At 57.8% G+C, this 20,342-nt stretch overlaps 1 protein-coding gene across 6 annotated transcripts in view; it reads left to right on the plus strand.

The window, feature by feature from the left end:
* PTPRE (protein tyrosine phosphatase receptor type E) overlaps positions 1–20,342 on the plus strand; it is a 163,872-nt gene that overhangs the window by 125,044 nt on the left and 18,486 nt on the right. For 5 of the 6 annotated variants that reach the window (XM_039250751.1, XM_039250750.1, XM_039250746.1 and 2 more), the window contains 7 exons: positions 230–366; positions 6,626–6,716; positions 11,563–11,639; positions 12,504–12,540; positions 14,277–14,374; positions 18,183–18,302; positions 19,494–19,657. In XM_039250751.1, coding sequence (XP_039106682.1) covers positions 230–366; positions 6,626–6,716; positions 11,563–11,639; positions 12,504–12,540; positions 14,277–14,374; positions 18,183–18,302; positions 19,494–19,657 — 724 coding nt within the window. The remainder of the gene's footprint in view (positions 1–229; positions 367–6,625; positions 6,717–11,562; positions 11,640–12,503; positions 12,541–14,276; positions 14,375–18,182; positions 18,303–19,493; positions 19,658–20,342) is intronic. The other variant, XM_039250747.1, reaches the window with a different exon arrangement.

The raw sequence follows: 20,342 nt of genomic DNA on the forward strand, positions 1-20,342 counted from the left end.
AGATAAGGCGTCTGTGGTGGGTGGGAGCTGGTCACACCGGCCAGAGGGACAGCGCTCTGGTGTGGTTGTATTATAAGGGGCGGACTCCGCGCTCAGCTGCTCGGCCCGCGTGGCCACGGCTGCGTGAGCTGAGTTGTGCCCTCCGGGAATGCGGTCCGTCCATCGGGTGAAGGGGTCAGCTGTCCGGGAATGTGGCTGAGCGGCCCCCATGTGTCTTCTGGTCCCACAGAGCAGCAAAGAGTGACACTGCTCAGCAGGTCCCCGTCGGGGCCCAAGAAGTACTTTCCCATCCCCGTGGCGCAGCTGGAGGAGGAGGTCCGCGTCCGGTCGGCCGACGACTGCAAGCGCTTTCGGGAGGAGTTCAGTGTGAGTTTGGAGGCTCCTTTGTCATCCTGTCCGGGGTCAGGGACTGGGAAACGCGGCGCCGTAGTTGAGGGTAGGTCTTCCCGAAGACGGGGTATGTGCGCACGGGTCACGATGCTGCCCCAGAGGGGCTTCTGGACGCCTGGCTTCTCCTGCGAGGTCCCTGCACCCCCTTCATTGCTCTTTCGTAAGATGAGACGGTTGAGTGAGATGTTCCTGAAGGCTCCTTCCAGCGCAAACCCTCTGACCGCTGTGTCCTAAAATCTAGTGTGACAGGGACTCGGTTGTCTCCCTAATGTGGAAGACCAGGGCCTGAGCAGGAAGCGGGTGACAGACCGGGGTGGAGAGCAGTAGAGCCCCCACCCGGCTTTCTAACGGGCTCCGGAGACCTGGTGCGTCGGGTTGGTGTAGGAAGCGCCCCTCTTCCGATCCCCCCTCGTCGCATGAACGCAACAGCCCTGGGGCCACGGGCTTCGCTTTGGTGTGTGCTCCGGCCTCTCCCTGTCTGCATCCTGCTACTGCCTGTCTGGGTGAATTGCCTCAGTGAACTTGGCAATGGCAGCAGCCGGCTAGCGCGGGTTTATCCGGCCATGACCGTCCCCACGGGGGCAGGCTGATTCTCCCAGCTCCCAACAAAACCACACGAAGGTGCGTCCGTGACGCCTCGTCCTGTGTGACTCAGTCTGTAGTCAGTGTCCTGTGACTGTGAATCTGCTGGAGAGACCGACATTGAGAGGTCGAGAGGGGGAGAGAGGGAGAGAGGCGCGCGGACGGGCGGGCAGGTAAGAGACATGGGTTTAGCCGTTCCGTGGTGACCCCTGAGCACCTCCTGGTTTGCTCCGCGCATCTTCCTCACGTCCCGCGCAGCCGCGTGCGGAGGGCTGAGCCCCGAAGAGGAGCGATGCAGCCGACGGCGCCTCGCGCAGCCTGCTGCCCCCGGACCCTGGCACATGCGCCCGCCCCTGAGCAGCCGGCCTCCACCGCTAAGACGGGCGCGGGGGGGGGGGGGGGGGGGGCGGGACTGTCACAAGGACCTCACGGCTCCCTTGTCTCCCACAGCACAGTGCTGTGCAGCTACTTACTCCAGGGACGGCGCCCCAGCAGACGTGGGCCCTTTCCCACAGAGGCATCCCGCGGGCGCGGGGCATCTCAGCGGCGCTTCGCTCGTTTTTCAGCGCCAGCCTCTCCTGCCCTTTCCCTTGCTTCCTTTTCATTGTTTCCAAATACATCTTCTATTTTGGAGAAATTAGGTCATCTCGAAAGACGGCTCCAGGCAGTATTGTTTGCAGCCTGTCAGCCTTAGGGAAGTTCATCCTCGGCGTCCAAAATAACCACCGAGTTTGCAGGGTGTGACTCGGTCCCCTCCTCTCCTGTCCCGTTTCCCCTTCTGCTGTGTTTTTCCGCGTGGCCGTGGGCTGGCCTTTTGCCAGCAGGAGGCTGTGAGTCACAGCCAGCTGGCTCGCCTGCCATCTCAAGAGTGAGGACAACCCCAGTGCAGCGGGGCCGGAAATAGGGTCAGGCGGTGACGCACCTGCCCCAGGCGTGAGCACCTCCGTCTGGGTCGGTAGTATTTCCATTGTCCAAAAATATAAAAAAAAATGCTTGTGTTAGGTTCATTTATTTGTTCTGAGAGAGAGAAAAAGAAAGAGGAAAAGGAAAAGAGAAAAAGAGAGAGAGAGAGAGAGAGAGAATCCCAGGCAGGCTCTGCGCTGTCAGCACAGAGCCCGATGTGGGGCTCGAACTCACGGACCGTGAGATCACGCCCTGAGCCTAAGTCAGTTGTTTAACCAACTGAGCCACCAAAATATCAAAATTAATGCAAGCAATCCATGCTGAACGAAATAGTACGATTGTAAATAAAGGCAAGATCATTCTGACTGATCTCTCCTGCGGTCCCAGGCTCCAGCAGGACTTGTCACCCCGCTGTCACCCATTCTTTGTCACCACACTGTCACCCATTCTTTGTCACCCCACTGTCACCCATTTTTTGTCACCCTACTGTCACCCATTCTGGTGTTATTTGAAGGTTTGGTGCTTTCGACATCACGCTTTAGATTTGAATTAAAATTTTTAAAAAATTTTTTTAAGCATTTATTTATTTTTGAGAGAAAGAGACATAGCGCGAACAGGGGAGGGGCAGAGAGGGAGGGAGACACAGAATCCGAAGCAGGCTCCAGGCTCTGAGCTGTCAGCACAGAGCCCGACGCGGGGCTCGAACCCACGAACCGTGAGATCATGACCCAAGCGAAAGTTGGATGCTCAACTGACTGAGTCACCCAGGCACCCCCAAAAAAGTTTTTAAATGTTTCATTTGGATATTATTTTACCTTGATTCCTGGGTTTTTTGGGTACCACTTTAGATTTTGCCTCCGAAGAAAGTATATCACTCTTCTCGCCCTCCCCTGCCCAGCTGCCCACTGGAGGCCTCTGTGCAGTGAGAGGTACGCAGAGGGGAGGAGGGCCTGGGCCCGGCGCTGGGGGGCCAGGGACAAGTCGACTGTAGTCTCTGGACCCCAGTTTGCTGCTCTCGTCAGTGAGAGCTGGTCATGTCTTTTTTTTTTTTTTTTTTAATGTTTATTTATTTTTGAGAGAGAGAGAAAGCACGAGCAGGGGAGGGCCAGAGAGAGAGGGAGACACAGAATCTGAAGCAGCTCCAGGCTCTGAGCTGTCAGCACAGAGCCTGACGTGGGACTCGAACCCAGGAACTGTGAGATCATGACCTGAGCCGAAGTCGGATGCTTAACCGACTGAGCCCCCCAGGCGCCCCTGAGCCGGCCAATCCCTAAGCCACCGTTTGTGTGGCTTCTGTCTTCTAAGCCTGCTGGAGCCTTCCAGGACCGGCGCACTCTTGGCTCTGCGATGACCCCCCCGGAGTTAGACGACTGTCCGCCCTCCCCCTCCTTGTCCACATCCTGAGTTCGAGTCCTACCCAGAGACCGTGAAAGGGACGGATGAGTCTTGAGCATGGACATCTGTGTGTTGCCGACCCAGAGCCTCAGGGAGCTGAACGAGTTTGGCGCTGGGGTCAGTGGTGTGGTCCAGGCGTGAATGCTGAGTCGGCCTCCCTCTTACCAGCCCAGAGCAAGTGGGCCATGTATTCAACCTCCACCTGCTTCAGTTTATTCACCTGCACGATAAGGATGCTGCCGTCCCCGAAGGATTGTCCGAACTTGTGAAAGAGGCAGATGTGTGCCCAGCCTCGCCCCATGCCTGCACCACGGGCATCTGGGGGCTTTTAGGATGACTCCTAGGGACACCCAGTGGCACTGTCTCGACCCGCCATGACAGAGGGCCACCCCAGCAGAGTCTGTTCCAGATCCCCAGTTAATACCTCGGCAAGGGAGTGCTGTTCAGGCCAGGACCGCCCCTCCCCCACCTCAGACGAGTCTTCCCGGCTCAGACCAGCAGCTCATTCCACGCCCGGGGATCCAGTGTGTTGTAGAAAGGTGCAGGGGAGGCGTGAGCCAGAGCCAGCCCCTGGAGCATGCGGGGACAGTCCCCACCGGCCGCTCTCTGTTCCCCTCATTCACTACCACCTGCCCAGCGCTGCGGAGCGGGGAGAGAGGCAGCGGCATGGCCCGGTGCCCCTGTGTGCGCTCACTGAGATGAAACCCCAGCCACCTCCAGCAAGCCGCACACCAGCCAACCCCCTTCGGTCCATTTGTGTCATCACACAATCAATCGCGAGGCATTTATTGACCCCTCACTACCTGCATGGCTCCCGCTGGGCGCTGTGGGGGTGACCGGGTCCCAGCAGAGCCCGCCCCGGGTGCTGCCCCGTTTCCCCTGAGCAACTCAGAGATTCGAGTCTGCAGATGGACAGCGGGTGGAAGTGATGGGCAGCAGTCATGCCGTGTGCTTGGATACGGAGCTACGCCCCACACACAGAGCACCCGGCCTCTCACCCCAAGTGGCCCTCCACGCAGCCCAAAAGGCCGGTATTGCTATCCCAGGCTTCATACCCGGGTCTCAGGCCACGGGGGGGGGGGGGGGGGGGGAGGGGGCACAGTTGGGTCCGCCCTCCACACCTCCGCGCTCCAGCATCCCCACACACAGCACCACAGCCACCCCACCTTCCCAGGAAGACAGAGGCTTCTTGGGTTCTCTTTTTCTTTTTAATGTATCATTTGTATAGACTTGAATGTCTAGAGTCTTTTTAGGCTTATGGAAAAGTTATGCGTGGAGTATAGGGTTCCCCTGTAGCTCGCCTGTCCCCGCACAGGTTTCCCAGGCCAACAGTGACTCCTGTCCGTGCCCTGCATGTGTCCCAAGTGATAACTAATGTTGACTCGTCACTGACCGGCCGACATCCAGAGCTGGGGAGCTGGTGTGACACGTTATGTGGGTTCGGACAAACCACCTTTATACTAGTATCATACCTCGTTTTTATTTTCAGGGATGGGGTCAAGAAAGCTTTCGAGGATAGAAAGAGAGAAGTCTGTAGAATGCTGCCACAGATTCTCTGTTTAGCTCAGGTCCAGAAAATCAGTGTTAAGACAGTTTTGATAAGAACCAGGAATTTTGAGGGGCGCCTGGGTGGCTCCGTCGGTTGAGCACCTGACGTCGGCTCAGGTCATGATCTCAGAGCTTGTGAGTTCAAGCCCCGTGTCGGGCTCTGTGCTGACAGTTCAGAACCTGGAATCTGCTTCGGATTCTGTGTCTCCCTCTCTCTCTGACCCTCCCCTGCTCGTGCTCTGTCTCTCTCTCTCTCTCTCTCTCTCTCTCTCAAAAATAAACATTAAAANTCTCTCTCTCTCTCTCTCTCTCTCTCTCAAAAATAAACATTAAAAATTAAAAAAAAAAAAAAAAAAAGAACCAGGAATTTGGGCAGAGAAGGTGCTGGTCCCAAGGCCCCCACCAGGCTCTGCCTGTCGCCATCCAGTTCAGTGAACCCAAAACAGAACAAAGAGGACACTGGGTGGCAGGGGCTAGTCTGTGATGAAGAAGCACCCCCGCCCCGCCCCGCCCCGCCCCAGGAGAGGGAGGCTCTGGGCACCTGCGGGCGGCGAGTCCAGCCCTTCTGATACATGGTGTGGATAAGCCTAGGGCCGCGGCAGCACTTGTGAGGTCTGCCCCCGTCTTCCGGGACTTCGCACTTGAGGAAGTGCAGTCCTCGTGGTCAGCTCCAGGCCACACTGCAGGCCTCCCCGCAGGGCCTGCTGCTTGCAAGCCAGGTGACTCTGGGCGAGTCTGCAGCAGCCTTGGGGGTCAGTCTCCTCGTCTAGACAAAGGGGCGATGCTAGCGTCGTCTTGTAATAGGTGAGTTGTGGGCCGGGGCGGGTGGCCCAGCCCCCCCAGGGACCGGCACAGCGAGGCTGCCCGGTGAAGACTGACACTCGCTTCTCGGCTTCCAGTGTCCCCTCCCCAGTCCAGTCCGTGTTGAGGTTCATGTTGAAGGACGTGATTCAGGGGTTCGAAAGGCTCCTTCGCACAGTGCCCTGCGAGGGGCCCTCCTGCGTGCAGAGGCGTCCCAGCAGCCAGCGGATGCAGGGGGGTGACGGGGGTGACCAGGAGTGGGAGAGGCCCCAGCAGCTGCAGGACTAGAAGTCAGGGAGCCCGGGGTCACCCGGGGTCACGTCTGCGGAGCCGCAAGTCAGTTCCGGGGCGCTGGCGCCTCACCTTCCTGTCCTCATCCGAGGCAGGGGGCAGTAGGGCAGGGTTTCTGATGCCAGGTGTGCACACAGGGCCCCGGGGGGTCTTGTGCTGGTCCGGGGCGGGGCTGGGGTCTGCACTTCCCACACGAGGCCAGCCGGGCCTTAACCGCTGGCCCAGGAGCACACGGCGCCTCAGGCAGGAGCCCCGCATCTGAGGTCCTCGCGCACCCTTCTGCGCCCCTGAGCCCAGCCCCAGGGGCACGGCGGGCCTGTCCAGCCCCGGGGCGCCGGGACCCTTGCCCTGCCCTGTCCTGGCTCAGAGGGCCCCGGGCTCAGTCTGTATGTGTGGAGTGACCGCCCTAGGCCAGGACTTGTGGCTCCCAATGGTTTGGTGACTTGAAGTCCCTGCCTTCAGGCATCCGAGGGCCCAACTGTGAGGTCATCGCCATGTCCACGGCTCACCCGGCCCGCTGGCCAGGACCCTGGCGCGCCTGCGTCTTCCTCACGTCTCTGCCCAGTGCCCGGCACAGCTCGCGGGGCAGAAAGGGTGGTGGACTGCAAGTAGTTTGCTCCAATGGTTTCCTAATCCCCGTGCGCATCAGGGGAGTGGACGTGAACGCTGTGTTTGGATTCATCCCTTTTAGCGCTAACTGTGTGTTTTCTTGTAGTCGTTGCCATCTGGACACGTACAAGGAACTTTTGAACTGGCCAATAAAGAAGAAAATAGAGAAAAGAACAGATATCCCAACATCCTTCCCAGTAAGACTTTACCTTTTTTGCATGATTGGTGGCATTTGGAGTAAACTGGACATTCCTTTGTAGCTCCCGGGAACCGTGCCTGTCCAGGCCGCACGACACTCCCGGTGCTCGGGGACGAGGGCCCGGGCCAGCACCGCTGCTTGGGGCTCGTACAGGGAGGTCTAGGGAGCCCCGTCCCCACAGCGGACTCGGGCCACCTCTGTTGTCCTGGGTCTGGCCACCTAGCCTGTGATCGATGTTGAGACTGGGGCTGCCTAGGGGCCAAGGGGAGCGTCCCCCGCATGGGCTGGCAGAGCCCTGCTCCTGGGCCCCGTCCTGAGCCACAGTCTTGTGCTGCTGGTGGCCCTGGGCTCGTCCCCCCTCAGACCCTGTGCTCTTGGCCACCCTCAGTGTGTCCCCCAGACCAGGGACAGTAATGACAGCTTTGTGGGAGGGCTTAGAAACGCCAGCAGCTAAACGGGGCCATGGGCTGCGGGGTGCGGGGTCCAGATAGCTGACAGATCTGTCCCCAGAGGTGGCTGGACGAGGCAGCGTTCACAGCCTGCCTCGGTACCAGGACAGACCTGGAGGTTCCAAGCTGCCTTCGGAAGAGCTGGCCGAGGAGGGTTGTGGATTTCTTCGTTCGTCTGGAGCCCCTTGTCGGCTTTGCCCATCAGGCTAACAGAAAGGCAGCCAGGGAGGGTTTCGATCCTGAGCCCCAGGCCTCCTCATTCCAGAGGACCTCCCCGTTCTCAGCCAGAGCCTCCCTAGGAGCAAGGCAGCCAGGGTGCAGTGGGCGCAGTGCACTGGCTCCTGGTTGCATTTTAAGATGAGAGTGAAGCCCCTCTGTTTGTAGGCACGAGAAGCTGTGGTCCGCCCGATTTATGTGGCGTCTGCGCTCTCAGCACTTAATAGAAACAATTCTTTTGCTCTTCACAAGCACAGGATTTGCACAACTCTTTTTTTCAAAGGCCTCCCGTGAGTCTATGATCCAAGTAAAGTGAGAAATTAACCAAATAGTCTTCTGGCTAGAATGTATCTGGGTAGGCAGCCGAGGGAGCAGCAAGGCGCCGGGCAGGGGCTGGGCAGTGAGGAGGGGGCTCGGACCAGGGGTAGACTCTGGACACACAGGGGAGATCAGATGGGAAGGACTTGCTGTTGCACCTGGGTGGGTTATCAGAGAAGGGGGGAGGCAAGCCTTGGTCTGAGCGGCTCAAGGGAAAGGAGAACCATGGGGGGTGGTTTGGGGTCTTAGGAATATTTTGTGTCAAGTCAAATCGGGCCATTTGGAAATTAGTATTATTTTCTACTATTAATTTGACGAAATAGCTTCCTTTATTTTCTATTATTAGTTAGACTAATTAGTTTCCTTAATTAGTTTAAATTATGCGTTGACCTATCGAGTGCGTATGCTGAGGACCTATTCAGCGCCAGCACTTTTCCAGGTTCCTGAACCCCGCTTGTCTCTTACTCACTAAACCCTTAGTTAAAAATGTTTTTAAGTTAATTAATTTATTTTGAGAGAGAGAGAGAGAGTGTGTGTGCTCATGAGTGAGCAGGGGAGGGGCAGAGAGAGAGGGAGAGAATCCCGAGCAGGTGGCTTAGAGTCTGATGCAGGGCTCAGTGTCACAAATAGTGAGATCATGACCTGAGCCGAAATCAAGAGTCAGATGCTTAACCGACTGACCCACCCAGGTGCCCCATAAATCCCTTTTTTTTAAAGGTGACATCCACACTGATAATTGAGAGTATTTTGGGGCGCCTGGGTAGTTCAGTCGGTTAGGCGTCTGACTCCTGATTTCGGCTCAGGTCATGATCTCACGGTTTGTGAGTTTGGGCCCCGAGTTGGGCTCCTCACTGACTGCAGGGAGACTGCTTGGGATTCTCTCTCTCCCCCTCTCTATGCCTTCCCCTGCTCATGCTTTCTCTCTCTCTCTCAAAATAAATAAAACCTATATATATATATATATATATATATATATATATATTTGGTGACACCTCAATGGGAGCAGAATCAATGGCCAGGTGTGGAAATTACCTGCACCTCGCCCCCTGATGGCAGATGTGATGGTCCAGGGTGGGGCACCACCTCCTGAGGGTCCCTAACCTGGAATAGCAGCGCCTCCCCCTGCACGTTTTCTCCAGCCCGTGTTCTCCAGCTTGTGCTTTGGAGGGAAGTTGGTCTTTCCTACAAGTATAAATGTGTGAAAATTCTGTCCCCCCTTCCCCCGTCCCTGGCTGAGGGTCTGGCGCCAGCCCTGCTCTGCCCAGGAGCACTGAGCCAGAGGAAATTGAGGGTGCTGGCGGTCACTCCGCCCAGATGAGAGGTATTTCACGTTGATTGGACCCTGGGGTCTGTGGAAGGCAGCATGGGGACACTTGGGGACACTTGGGATGTACCCTGGGAGTGGCCTACAGGCCACCATCTGGGTAGCATCTGGCACCAGTAAGACACAAGCTGAAAGAAAGGGGTCTGAGTAAATTGAGGGGTTGGCCTGAGATGACCCCAGGGCCGGCTAGGCATCCAGGACAGGAACGGGCTGATTCGCTAGATGTTGCATGAGATGGGCATCTCAGGTCTGTCCCACACCCTGCCCGGGATGAGAGACTCCATTCTTGCTCAGGGCAGGGTTAGGGTCAGCGGGGGGTGCGAGGGGCTGAGACCTGACTCCCACAGCCCTGGGCACCATCCAGGCCTCTCCCCATCCCTCCCCCAAGCTGATTTTGGCTGTAAATTTACCAGATTTATTGCTTTGTGTTTTTTTAAGTTTACTTATTTTGAAAGAGAGAGAGCTGGGGAAGGGGAGAGAGAGAGGGAGGGAGGGACAGAGAGAGAGAGAGAGAGAATTAGAAGCAGGGTCCATGCATTGTCAGCGTGGAGCCCGATGTGGGGTTCGATCTGACACTTAATTGACTGAGCCGCTCAGATGCCCCTGAATTTACCAGATTTGTAAGAGGCCCCTCGGCCCAGGAGCCGAGTCATGGAAGTGGCTCTAGGGAGCTTAGAAGACAGAGATCAAGATGCCTGGTGTGTCTGTGAGGCAGGGCTTTGGAAAAGCTTGGCGGCCGGGGGGTAGACAGCACCCTCTTATCTGGGAGAAAAACAGCAACAGCCGATAATTTCAGGAAATAGTGTTTTGAAAGTGAAGTGTGACTTTCAGAATAAAAAGACAGGAAGCTCTTAGACACTGCAAGATTCTAAATCTAACCAGAAGGCTATTTTTTACCCTCTGCTTTCTATAGCTGTTCTCAAAGCGGAAATGCTTCCCAATTATTTTCAACCGGCTTCACGCATGTCCAGCGGGAGCCGTATCTGCTTTAGGGCTGTCAGCCCCTGAGAAGGACGGTCTCACAGAGACTGTACGTTTGGGGGCTGACATCCTGGCTGCCCCTTCTGGCCATGACTTTCCCTGAAAGCCCCAGTGGCCGTGCTGCCGGGGGGCAGGGCAGATCTGGCCCAGCCAGCGAGCCGGTGCCCAGCCAGCAGGTGTCTGAGGCCAGCGGTGCCTTCCGGGAATGCGGAAGACGACAGCGACGGTCCAGACACCTTGTGGCAGACCCGCCCGCAAACACGCCCTTCTCAGTTAGTGTCCCTCTCTCGGGACGAGCAGGGGTCAACAGGACAATGCAGATAATGCAGTAAAGACATACGGAGTGCTCACTGAATACCAAGCCCGTGAGGCGTGCAGGGTGAATGACCCGGGAGCGGCTCTGACCCTTGACCCCGGCCCCGGGCCGAGTCTGGGTGTCCTCAGGGTTGTAGTCCTGCGAGAAGCTGCCGTGCAGCTAGAAGCCGCAGCACAGCAGCTCGGGGAACCCGGGCCCGGGGCTGCGACACCGTGAAGGGCCCGTGAAACCATCTAATTTCCTTTTAAACCAGAAAAAAAAAAAAAATACACGTAATCCGGTCTGGTTTACATTAAGCTTTATACTAACAAGTGACACAGTTGTAAAACAAAACATTTGTTTATTTGTCTATTTTTTTATGGAGAAGGGGCCCATGAAGGCAGGAGTGACAAGGACCCACCAAAGTCCCAATGGGGGCTCTGGAAGAAATTTCCGGAAATGTGTGTCTGTATACACACACACATGGCCCACAAACACATACACATCAGACCCAGGCGTACAGAGAAAACACACTTAACACACACACCACACCTCCACCTACCACACACACACATGAACGCCCTCACATACCCACACACGGGGAAAACACCCATCACGCAGCCACACAGAGCCCTCTGTGGTCAGCCCTCCCGCTGGGCAAGTGCTTGTTCGACAGGCCGGAATCTTCCAGGCAGGTGGCCCACCAGGCCCGCCGGGGTCTGCGTGAGTTCCGCCCACCCTCCAGCCCTAGGGCCAACTCAAAGGGTGGGGATGGGGGTGTGGAGTCGGCTGGTCCTTTCCCCGGGAAGCCCGGGAGGGTGGACCCCAGCCCTTCTGTCTGGGGTTCTCCTCGGCGCGGAAACACTTAATGTAGGGGCCCAGCTGGGGTTTCGGGGACTATGGCGATCTCACTGCGGGGTCCCAGCACGCGCCGCTGTTCTGTCTCTATGGGAGACCCAGCAGCCTACGCTCCTGGGCACGCGTCCCTCTGCTCTCATCCGCGGGTTTTACGGGCCCCGGGTCAGGGCGGGGCACTGTCCTCAGTGCCGAGACTCCGTGTTCAATGAAACAGGTGTGTTCCCACCCTCATGACACAAAGGGTCTCAGGGGAGACTTTAAAAAGGACGCCTCCTCTGTCCCCGTGATCACCCCTAAGACCCGCTCGTGTCCTGTGCGGTGTTTAACGCTGTAGATGGAAGAAACGTATGGCACCCACGATTTCCTTATCCTGATATCGTGTTTCCTTTTTTCTTTTAAACAGATGATCATTCCAGGGTGATTCTGAGCCAAGTGGATGGAGCCCCGTGTTCAGACTACATTAATGCCTCCTACATAGATGTGAGTCAGCCGCTGTCCTGCCCCCGGCCCAGGCTGATGCACACACCTGCATCATTTGGGGACTGAGTGAGAAGCGTGACTTTCCTCTCTGGGGCCAGGAATGTAAATATTCACAACCTTCCTGGGCAGTTTGGCCACAGCGCAGAGAGCACAGTCACCCAGGCCTTTTGAATTAGCATCTGTCTGGGGTTTCAATGTCAGGAAACAGATAAGCACGACAGATGTTTGTTACAACATTCTTTATATCACTGACCAAATAGAACAAGAGGAATCCGTTGAACAAACTATGGTGAAACCATATGCAACGGAGTAAGAATTCACTTTAACTGGGGCGCCTGCAGAGCTCAGCGGGTTAAGCCTCCGACCTTGGCTCAGGTTATGATCTCACGGTTCGTGGGTTCGAGCCCCGCGTCGGGCTCCGTGCTGACAGCTCGGAGCCTGGAGCTGCTTCAGATTGTGTCACCCTCTTCTCTCTGCCCGTCCCCTGCCCACTCTCTGTCTCTGTCTGTCTCTCTCTCAAAAATATATAAAATTAAAAAAATTTAAGAATTCACTTTAATTGAACTTTCAATATAAATTATAAAATTATCATAAAAACACAACGTAGGAGAATTTGTACCTGTTAACCAGTTAAAAGTAACTAAATGTGTGCCTGTGTATGTGAGTGCCTGGGAAAGCATTCACAGGAAAAGTCTACAGCAGAATGAACGAAAAGTAGCGCTAGTTCTGAAATGACTAGTGGGTTTCCTTATTTCTGTGTTTTCCACGTGTCCCGTGATCAATATGTGTTACTGCCCAAACTACAACAAAATCCTTCAGCAAAGAACGTTACGAAGAATTACAAATCCGATTTTGCTTTTCTAGGGTTACAAAGAGAAGAATAAGTTCATAGCAGCTCAAGGTAAGCGTTTTACTGTCACTTTCAGAGCAGGATTTTGGTAAACTGATGTGGCTGCCGCCTCGTCCTTATGTGACACCGAGCCCCGGGGCTTCATCTGGGCTTCTTGTATGTCTGTCTTGCTGCGACTGTGTAGCCTGATTGCTGTCTGTCCACGCTGTCCCCCGGCACGGGCCACGCAGGGGCGTCCCGCATCTCGCAGAGCCTCGCGATCCGAGGCTGGCGTTCCGCTGACCCCGAGTGTCCGCGTGTCCTGAGAGCTGCTGGGAAACGCCGTGTTCACCTCCGCCTCTCAGCAGAAGCCTTCTCGGGTCATTCTGTGCATTCGTTTGCAAAGCTCTACGCCAGACGATGAAGCTCGTGTACACGCAGAGCTTCAGAAGAACGGACGGGTTGGAGCCCCTGAGAGCCTAGGTCCCCCTCCGCGGTTGGGCCGCCAGTGGGGGGGGGGTTGTCGTCATTTCTAAGAGTAGGTGTAGCCGGCGTGTTAGATGCACATCCACGCAAAGCAGACGTGCAGACAGACACACAGACACGAGCCAGTTTCCGCACCTGCACGGTTCAAAGACAGGGCACCGGGAAGGTCAGTGGTTATCCAGCCCTGAACCTCAGCTGGGCTCGGCGGGTGGGGAGGGGGAGTCTCTTATCAGATCAGGGCCCCACCCCCACCCCCCGGGGCACGTTGGCTGTGGAGGCGCACCCTTCACCTTGCACACAAGCCGCCTTGCACGGGCAGCACTTCCAGTGTGACACCCGTCCGGCCGGCCAGAGGTGGCGGCCCCGTGTGCTGTGCTGGTACCGCTGGGGCTGGGGACGTGGAGCCACCCCCGGCTTTCCTGGGCTTCTGCCCTCGCAGGCAAGGGTCTTTCGGATAGCAGGTCCCCAAAGTCAGTGTAACATCAGAATCACTTTTTTTAAACGTACATTTTTAAAATGTACGTCCCTAAGAAATAGGTAAACACAGACACATGTACCCAGAGTACAGTGTCAGAGAACCTGACAGACACGAGCCGACACAAACAGACGGTGTCTCTCCTGTAAGAAGGGGAGGCAGCCGGGGGCTGAGGCATGTCACTGTCTTCCTCAGGGTCACAAAATGGCTGCTGCATCTCCAGGCATTGTGTCTATATTCAGGCAGGAAGGAGGGCAAAGGGCAGAGGACTTTCTTCTGGGGACCCTTTATCTTTGGTTCAGACCGCTCCCCGGGAACGTTAGCCCACATCCCACTGGATGGCACTGAATCATCGCCAGCTGCGAGGGCAGCTGAGAGATGAGGGAAGGGGGTTAGATGTGGAGGCTGAGCCGGTCAGCCTGCAGCCCATCTGTGTCTCTGTCTGCGTCTGTCTGTCTCACACACACAGACCCTTGCGCAATTCCGGAGGGGGCGCTGGTATGCTAAGGCCTTGCTTGAGGGGCCCCCTGAGCGGCTGCACCCTGCACCCCATTCTCCAGATCCAAACCTCATCTGAATCCCCTTGATTGCCTGTGAATGGGGTCACCCCCGGGAAGCTGCTGTGTACCTGCCCCAGGACATCCCGGCCCCGGGATCCGGTGGGGGGGGGTTGTCCAGGGGTGTGGGCAGTGGGGGCTGGCAGGGAGGCCGCACCCCTCCGGGTGGGTGGGCCAGTCAGCCCTTTTGTGCCTCGGAGGAGGAGCAGTCCCAGGGCTCTGAGGCCAGAGTGACGGGGGCCACCCAGACCCTCTTCAGGTCTGACTTTGGGATCCTCCTCTGCCTGCAGGCCCCAAGCAGGAAACAGTGAATGACTTCTGGAGGATGGTCTGGGAGCAGAAGTCTGCCACTATTGTCATGTTGACGAACCTGAAAGAAAGGAAGGAGGTGAGCCAGCCTACTTACTGACTCTCAGGCTCTACTCTAAGCTTCTGGGGCTTCGCTGGGGGCTTGCTCACCACATCCTTTTCCTATCCCTCTCCCTTATCGCTGCAAAGAAGAAGAAAAAGCCCCAGGGGCTCACGAAATAAATAGTCTGTGTTCCAGGCATCTCACTGCTCTGCGCGGTGACACACACATGTCACAGAGTTAGCTCTTTCTTCAGCCGAGAGCCCCCCTCCCCCGGCCCGGCTGCCCCCACCCCGTGCCCCGGAGTGTGGACCTCAGCACCCAGAGACTTAGGTGCCGGGCATATTCTACTGTGGGCCCCGGACTGTAAATAAACACGGATTTCCTGCTTATCATCCACACAAGAGACTGTATTTGGAACACAAGGTATTGAAGGAATGCCAAGTTGTCATCCCTGTGTATTTAATTAGCTATTTCTTTTTATTTTAAATTTTTTAACGTTTATTTTTGAGAGAGAGAGGCAGAGTGAGCGGGGCGGGGGGGAGGGGCAGAGCGAGAGGGAGACAGAATCTGAAGCAGCTCCAGGCTCTGAGCTGTCAGCACAGAGCCCAACACGGGGCTCGAACTCACAGACTGTGAGATCATGACCTGAGTTGAAGTCCAACGCTTAACCGACTGAGCCTCCCAGGCGCCCCTTTAATTAGCTGTTTCTAATTTAAAACGTGATGCGAGGACATGAGAACTTGAAGCCTCTATAAAGAAGGTCAAGCGGGTTCAGGTCCTAAAGGGGACAGACCCTCCTCTGGCCTGCGCTGTGGGGGGCGGAGGGCGCAGGGGGGCGTGCCCCGGGGCAGCACACAAACCCTGCCTCCTGGGGTTCAGGTGCCACCGGGAACAGAAGGCAAGTAAACAGACACTGTGTCGGGAGGTGTCAGGAGGACACATAAAAAATGACAGAGTGAAGGGCCCCTGGGGGGCAGGGAAGGGGAGGAGAGCAAGGCAGACAAGTACTTAGGGGCCTGGGCCTGAGGCTGGGGACTGGGTGGGGTGGGGGCCATGCAGGGGCTGGGGACTGGGTGGGGGTGGGGCACTGGGTGGGGGTGGGGTGTGCAGGGCTGGGGGGGCACTGGGTGGGGTGGGGCACTGGGTGGGGGTGGGGTGTGCACGGCTAGGGGGGCACTAGGTGGGGGTGGGGCACTGGGTGGGGTGGGGCATGGGTGCCTTCCAGCCTTTCCCTTCTTCCCTACGGGCACAGACCCCTGCGGCCTAAGCAGAGCAAGGGTGGTTTCTAGAGCAGGAGGGAGGGGGAGGCGACCCCAGAAGGAGGAGCAGCGCCCCGTGGGCGTGCGGCAGGGGCAGCACCGAATCTGAAAGGCTGGAGGGAACGTGACCGAATCGGGCCGGAGAGAGGCCCCCGCGCAGGCTGCTGTGATCGTGGGGGCAGGAGCACTCTGGCGCCAGCACCCAGGGCCCCCCCAGAACCGCGAGCGACGGGTCAGCGAACTGGGCTGCGGGCTCGGGGGACAGGCGGCCCGCGGAGGGTCTCCGCAGAAAGCAGCGTTTTCAGACGTGAGCTCCTCCCCAGCGGGAAGGGGTTGCAGGCTAGAAGGAGACTCGCCAGACAGCGGGACACTGTTCTAGCATGTTCCAGAGTGAGACCCAGAGCAAGGTGGTGGCTGGCGGGGGAGAGGAAGGCTCTGCACGGTGGGAGACGGCCGGCCGCCTGGTCCCTGCCTGGGCTGCTCTCCCTGTGGCAGGGGACCCGCTGGCCAGGCCCCGGCAGCTGGGCTCAGGGGAGGGGGAGGGCCGCCCTCCAGGATGGAGGTAGCGCCAGAGGCCGCAGGCCGACCCCTCCCCTCCCCCAGCGCCACCCTCACTGCTGTGCTTTATGCCTTCCGAAAGGCACAGGAAAGAGCCTCCAGTGACTGTTTCCGGTTGGGTGGGATGGCGTTTTTTTGGGTTTCCAGGGCGGTTGGGACAGGGCTGGAGAGGGTCACCCTTCTCAGGGTGCGAATCCTGGCCTGTGCAGGAGACGGGGTCGGGGAAGGAAGGCTGAGCCCCTCCCACGCTCTCAGCAGGACCCGGCGCCCAACCACCAGGGGGACGCTTCACAGGGAGCCCTGGGTGCCCTGGGACCCACGGGGGTGGGGGAGGGGCTTGTTTACAAACATGCGACCCAGGGAGACTCAGAGAAGTCTCCTCCCCCCGCCCACCCGCAGGCCCGCATGTTGCCCTGTTACTGGACGTTTTCTCTCTGATCTGTCTCTGAAGCCTCCTACTGGATTTTTCCATTTCTGTGACTCAGAGCCGGTCGCCTCTGTATCTCGATTTTCACCATTTCGGATGAGATCATTTCTCAGTAGAGTTCCCTTTTCTTAATTGCTTACCCTTCTCTCGTTGTCTCCCTGGCTTCCACATCCTGGCTAAACGTTGTGAAATGCAGTTGCTGTGACATCTTGTGATCTGACCAGAGGGAGGGGACCGCGGGCCGTGGGTGAGACCAGAGGGCAGCGGGTGGGGAAGCGGCCATGCGCACAGCCCTGTGGGGGCCGCAGAACCCGCGCCTTCCAAGGGGAGCATCTCAGGAGGCCATAGAGGGTCCCCAGGAAGCCAGGACTGGCCCACACTGGCACCTTTGGGTACTTGCTTCTCCTCAAGGTGCATCCGAGACGCCCCGGGCAGGGAGGCGAGGTTGTCCTCTGGCGCAACATGCGACTGCTGGGCTCTGGTGAGCGCCGAGCTGCCTTTTCTCAGAAGACTGTTAGTGCTCGTGACTTATCAGCTGTGCCGCTCGTGGGCGACTTCCAGAATAAACCGTCCGATGTTTATTTTTAATTTTTTTACGTTTATGTATTTTTGAGAAAGGGGGGGAAGGGTCAGGAGAGAGGGAAATACAGAATCTGTAGCAGGCTCCAGGCTCCTCGCTGTCAGCACAGAGCCCGACGCGGGGCTTGAACCCACGAACCGTGAGATCATGACCTGGGTCAAAGTCGGATGCTTACCGGAGCCCCCAGGCACCCCGACTGCCCGGTGTTTAGAAGGCTTGTTGACTACCAGAGACTTCTGTGGTGTGTTGAGCACATCTCGACCCCGTAGGTGCGTCGTCACACATTCCTGCGCCCCATGTTTGTGGAAGACTATCGCCCACTAGGCCGCGTGTGCACCCCCACCCCAGGAGCCGAGTAGCTCCGAGGGAGGGAAGGTGAAGAGATGGGGCTCTGCGCAGCAGGATGCCCACGCTCTGCAGTTCCCCGCATCTGCCTCGTCCCGGGTGGAGGAAGTGGGGAGCGCCACGCCGACCCCCTTCCGCAGCAGGCTGGCCATCTTCGTCCTCAGGGAGCCAAGCAGGAAAGAACACCCTGCTGAGTCCAGGGGGAAGTCTCGGGGGGACTCACCGCTCCCGGGCCAGCACCAGCCTCTGCTGGTGGCGAAATCAGATAGGGGCCCGGGTGTAGGCTCAGGGCTGTGCCCTCCACCACTTGTGTGGCCTCAGTCTCCCCGCTTCTCCATTTCCCAGCGCTCTTTCCCAGCCCCGGGAAACTGAGGAATCTGGTGTGTGGGAGGCCCTGTGTTGATGGAGGGTGGGGGGTGAGGGCGCTGCGGTGCCTATTTATTTTATTTATTTATTGTTTTCTAAAGTTTATTTATTTTGAGAGAGGGAGAGCACGCATGTGCATGAGCAGGGGAGGGACAGAGAGAGTCCCAAGCAGGCTCTTCGCTGTCAGCACAGAGGAGCTCGATTCCACAAAGCCTGACGTGCCCTGAGCCGAAACCAAGAGTCAGACACTCAGCCGACTGAGCCACTGGCGCCCAGAGCCATTTATTTCTCTCCAACTGCCCCACGTAGGAGAAGTGCCACCAGTACTGGCCGGACCAGGGGTGCTGGACCTACGGAAACATCCGCGTGTGCGTGGAAGACTGTGTGGTTCTGGTAGACTACACCATCCGGAAGTTCTGCATACAGTCGGTAAGCATTCTGGGTCCTTCAAGAGAGCAGGGTCGAGAGTAAATACACGTCTAGGTTTTATTTTAGCAACAAGAGCTTCGCCCCCATCACCGCACCCCCTCCCGTGTGGGAGCAGCTGCGGCTGAGGGGGGGCTGAGTCAGGAGGAAGTGTGGGGGCGGGGATGGGTTCGGGCTTAGTGGACGGAGGGCGGTTCTACAGGGAGGAGACTGTGCACCAGACTCTTCAGAGAGTGCTCGATGCTCCTGGCCCCAGCCACTCTTCTGGGTGGAGGAAGGCCAGTCACTTGGGTGGGGGCACGGGGCTTGAGGGTCCTCACTCAGTAGCATGATGTCATTTCACACACTCAAGTGACAAAGTGAGTTTTTTTCACAGTCTCAAGAGTTTATATTTCACCTGCTAAGCTTTTTTCATATTTATTTCCTACTTGTGTTCACCCTGTCCCTGCCTAGAAAAATGTAAGGCACAGATACCTGTGCACAAAGCAGATGGAATAGAGATTGAGGAGGTGTGTATACATATACACACACACACAAATAGGAAAACCGGTAGGTCATGCTGTCAGGAATGAAAGGCGGAGGGACTGGCGTAGTTAGATGGCAGAAGATGACTCTGAGCTTCCTAGAAGCCACAGCAAAGAGGGGAAGACGATGAGCCGGATGGTTTGTACTCTCCCCTGCTCACGCCCCTCCTGGACATGCTCACTCACACACACACACACACACACGCAGGCTCACGCACTCATACTCAACACTTACCCACTTCGACATACACTACCCAGCCTTCCGTGTTCAGGGCAGAAAACTGCACCCAGGGCCTTGGGTGGAGGAGGAGAGCTGGGCGGCGTTGAGCAGGGCTGGTGGGGTGGCGTCTCCTGTAGTCGAGCCACATCATCTTTTCCCTCAGTCTTGAGCCTCCGGGGAGCAAAGCGTGTGCTGCTGGTACTTACGCAGGCAGACCGGGACATGGCCACCCCGCTCATGGTGGGGCCCCTGAGCTCCAGGCGGCTTCCGGGAGCCGTGTGGGTGCCCGGGTCCCACTGTGCTGGCCCTGCACGCGGCCACGGTGCCGCCGGTGGACCCACGGCTGCCCGGGGCCTGGATGGCGGGGGTGGGGGTAGTGAGCATCCCCAGGACGTGGTGTTGGGGGAGGGGCAGGTGCCGGCCCCTTCTCATGCATCCCCTTCCCCACAGCAGCTCCCCGATGGCTGCAAAGCCCCCCGGCTCGTCTCCCAGCTGCACTTCACCAGCTGGCCCGACTTTGGAGTGCCTTTCACCCCCATCGGGATGCTGAAGTTCCTGAAGAAAGTGAAGGCCCTCAACCCCACCCATGCCGGGCCCATAGTGGTCCACTGCAGGTATGGTGGGCCCCGGGGACCCCGAGGACTCGCCCTCGTGGCTGGGCCGGTACCGAGGGGGCAGAAGGGCACATAGGGGCGAAGTGAAAACACTCCCTGCCCTCTGTGAACACAGTGACCAGTGACAGCTCGGAGACCCCTCGGGGTGAGAGCCGGAGGGACGTTCAGCCCACTCCGTGCCAGCAGGACCCCTTCGTCAACAGCGTCTGAGGGGGCTCCCCAATTCCTAAAACAGACAGAAGCCGAGAGGCCAGGCTGATGGTGCTAGTGGGGCTCTGTGCAGGTTCACTCGGCCTGCCCTCCAGCACCCGCACACCCCCAGGTCCCCCTTGGGGACAGGAAGGGAGACCATGCTTCTGTGGAGAGGCCCCCCAAAGTCTTTCTCCACGAGTGCACGAGGCTCAGAGGGGTTGGGGGCTGTGGCCCAGGCATAGCCACTAGTGGCCCAGAGCAACTGTCCAGGACAGGGCATCCCCCTCCCCCACCCCCCCCCATGGTCCGCAGAGGGAGGGGCAGTCCTGGAGGGGCCTGGGACTCACCTCTGAGGGGCTTTGCACAGCACCAAGGACAGCACCCTCGAAAGCCGTCACCGCCGTGACTATTCCTCGGGTTGTGGGAAAGCCATCCCTTTGTCCGGAACATGTGCCCCCTGCCTTTGCACCCCTCCGTGCCCTGCGGTTGTGTT

This window comes from Hyaena hyaena, unplaced genomic scaffold (assembly GCF_003009895.1).
Source record: "Hyaena hyaena isolate Hyena2069 unplaced genomic scaffold, ASM300989v1 scaffold_380, whole genome shotgun sequence".
NCBI classification, from domain to species: Eukaryota; Metazoa; Chordata; class Mammalia; order Carnivora; family Hyaenidae; genus Hyaena; species Hyaena hyaena.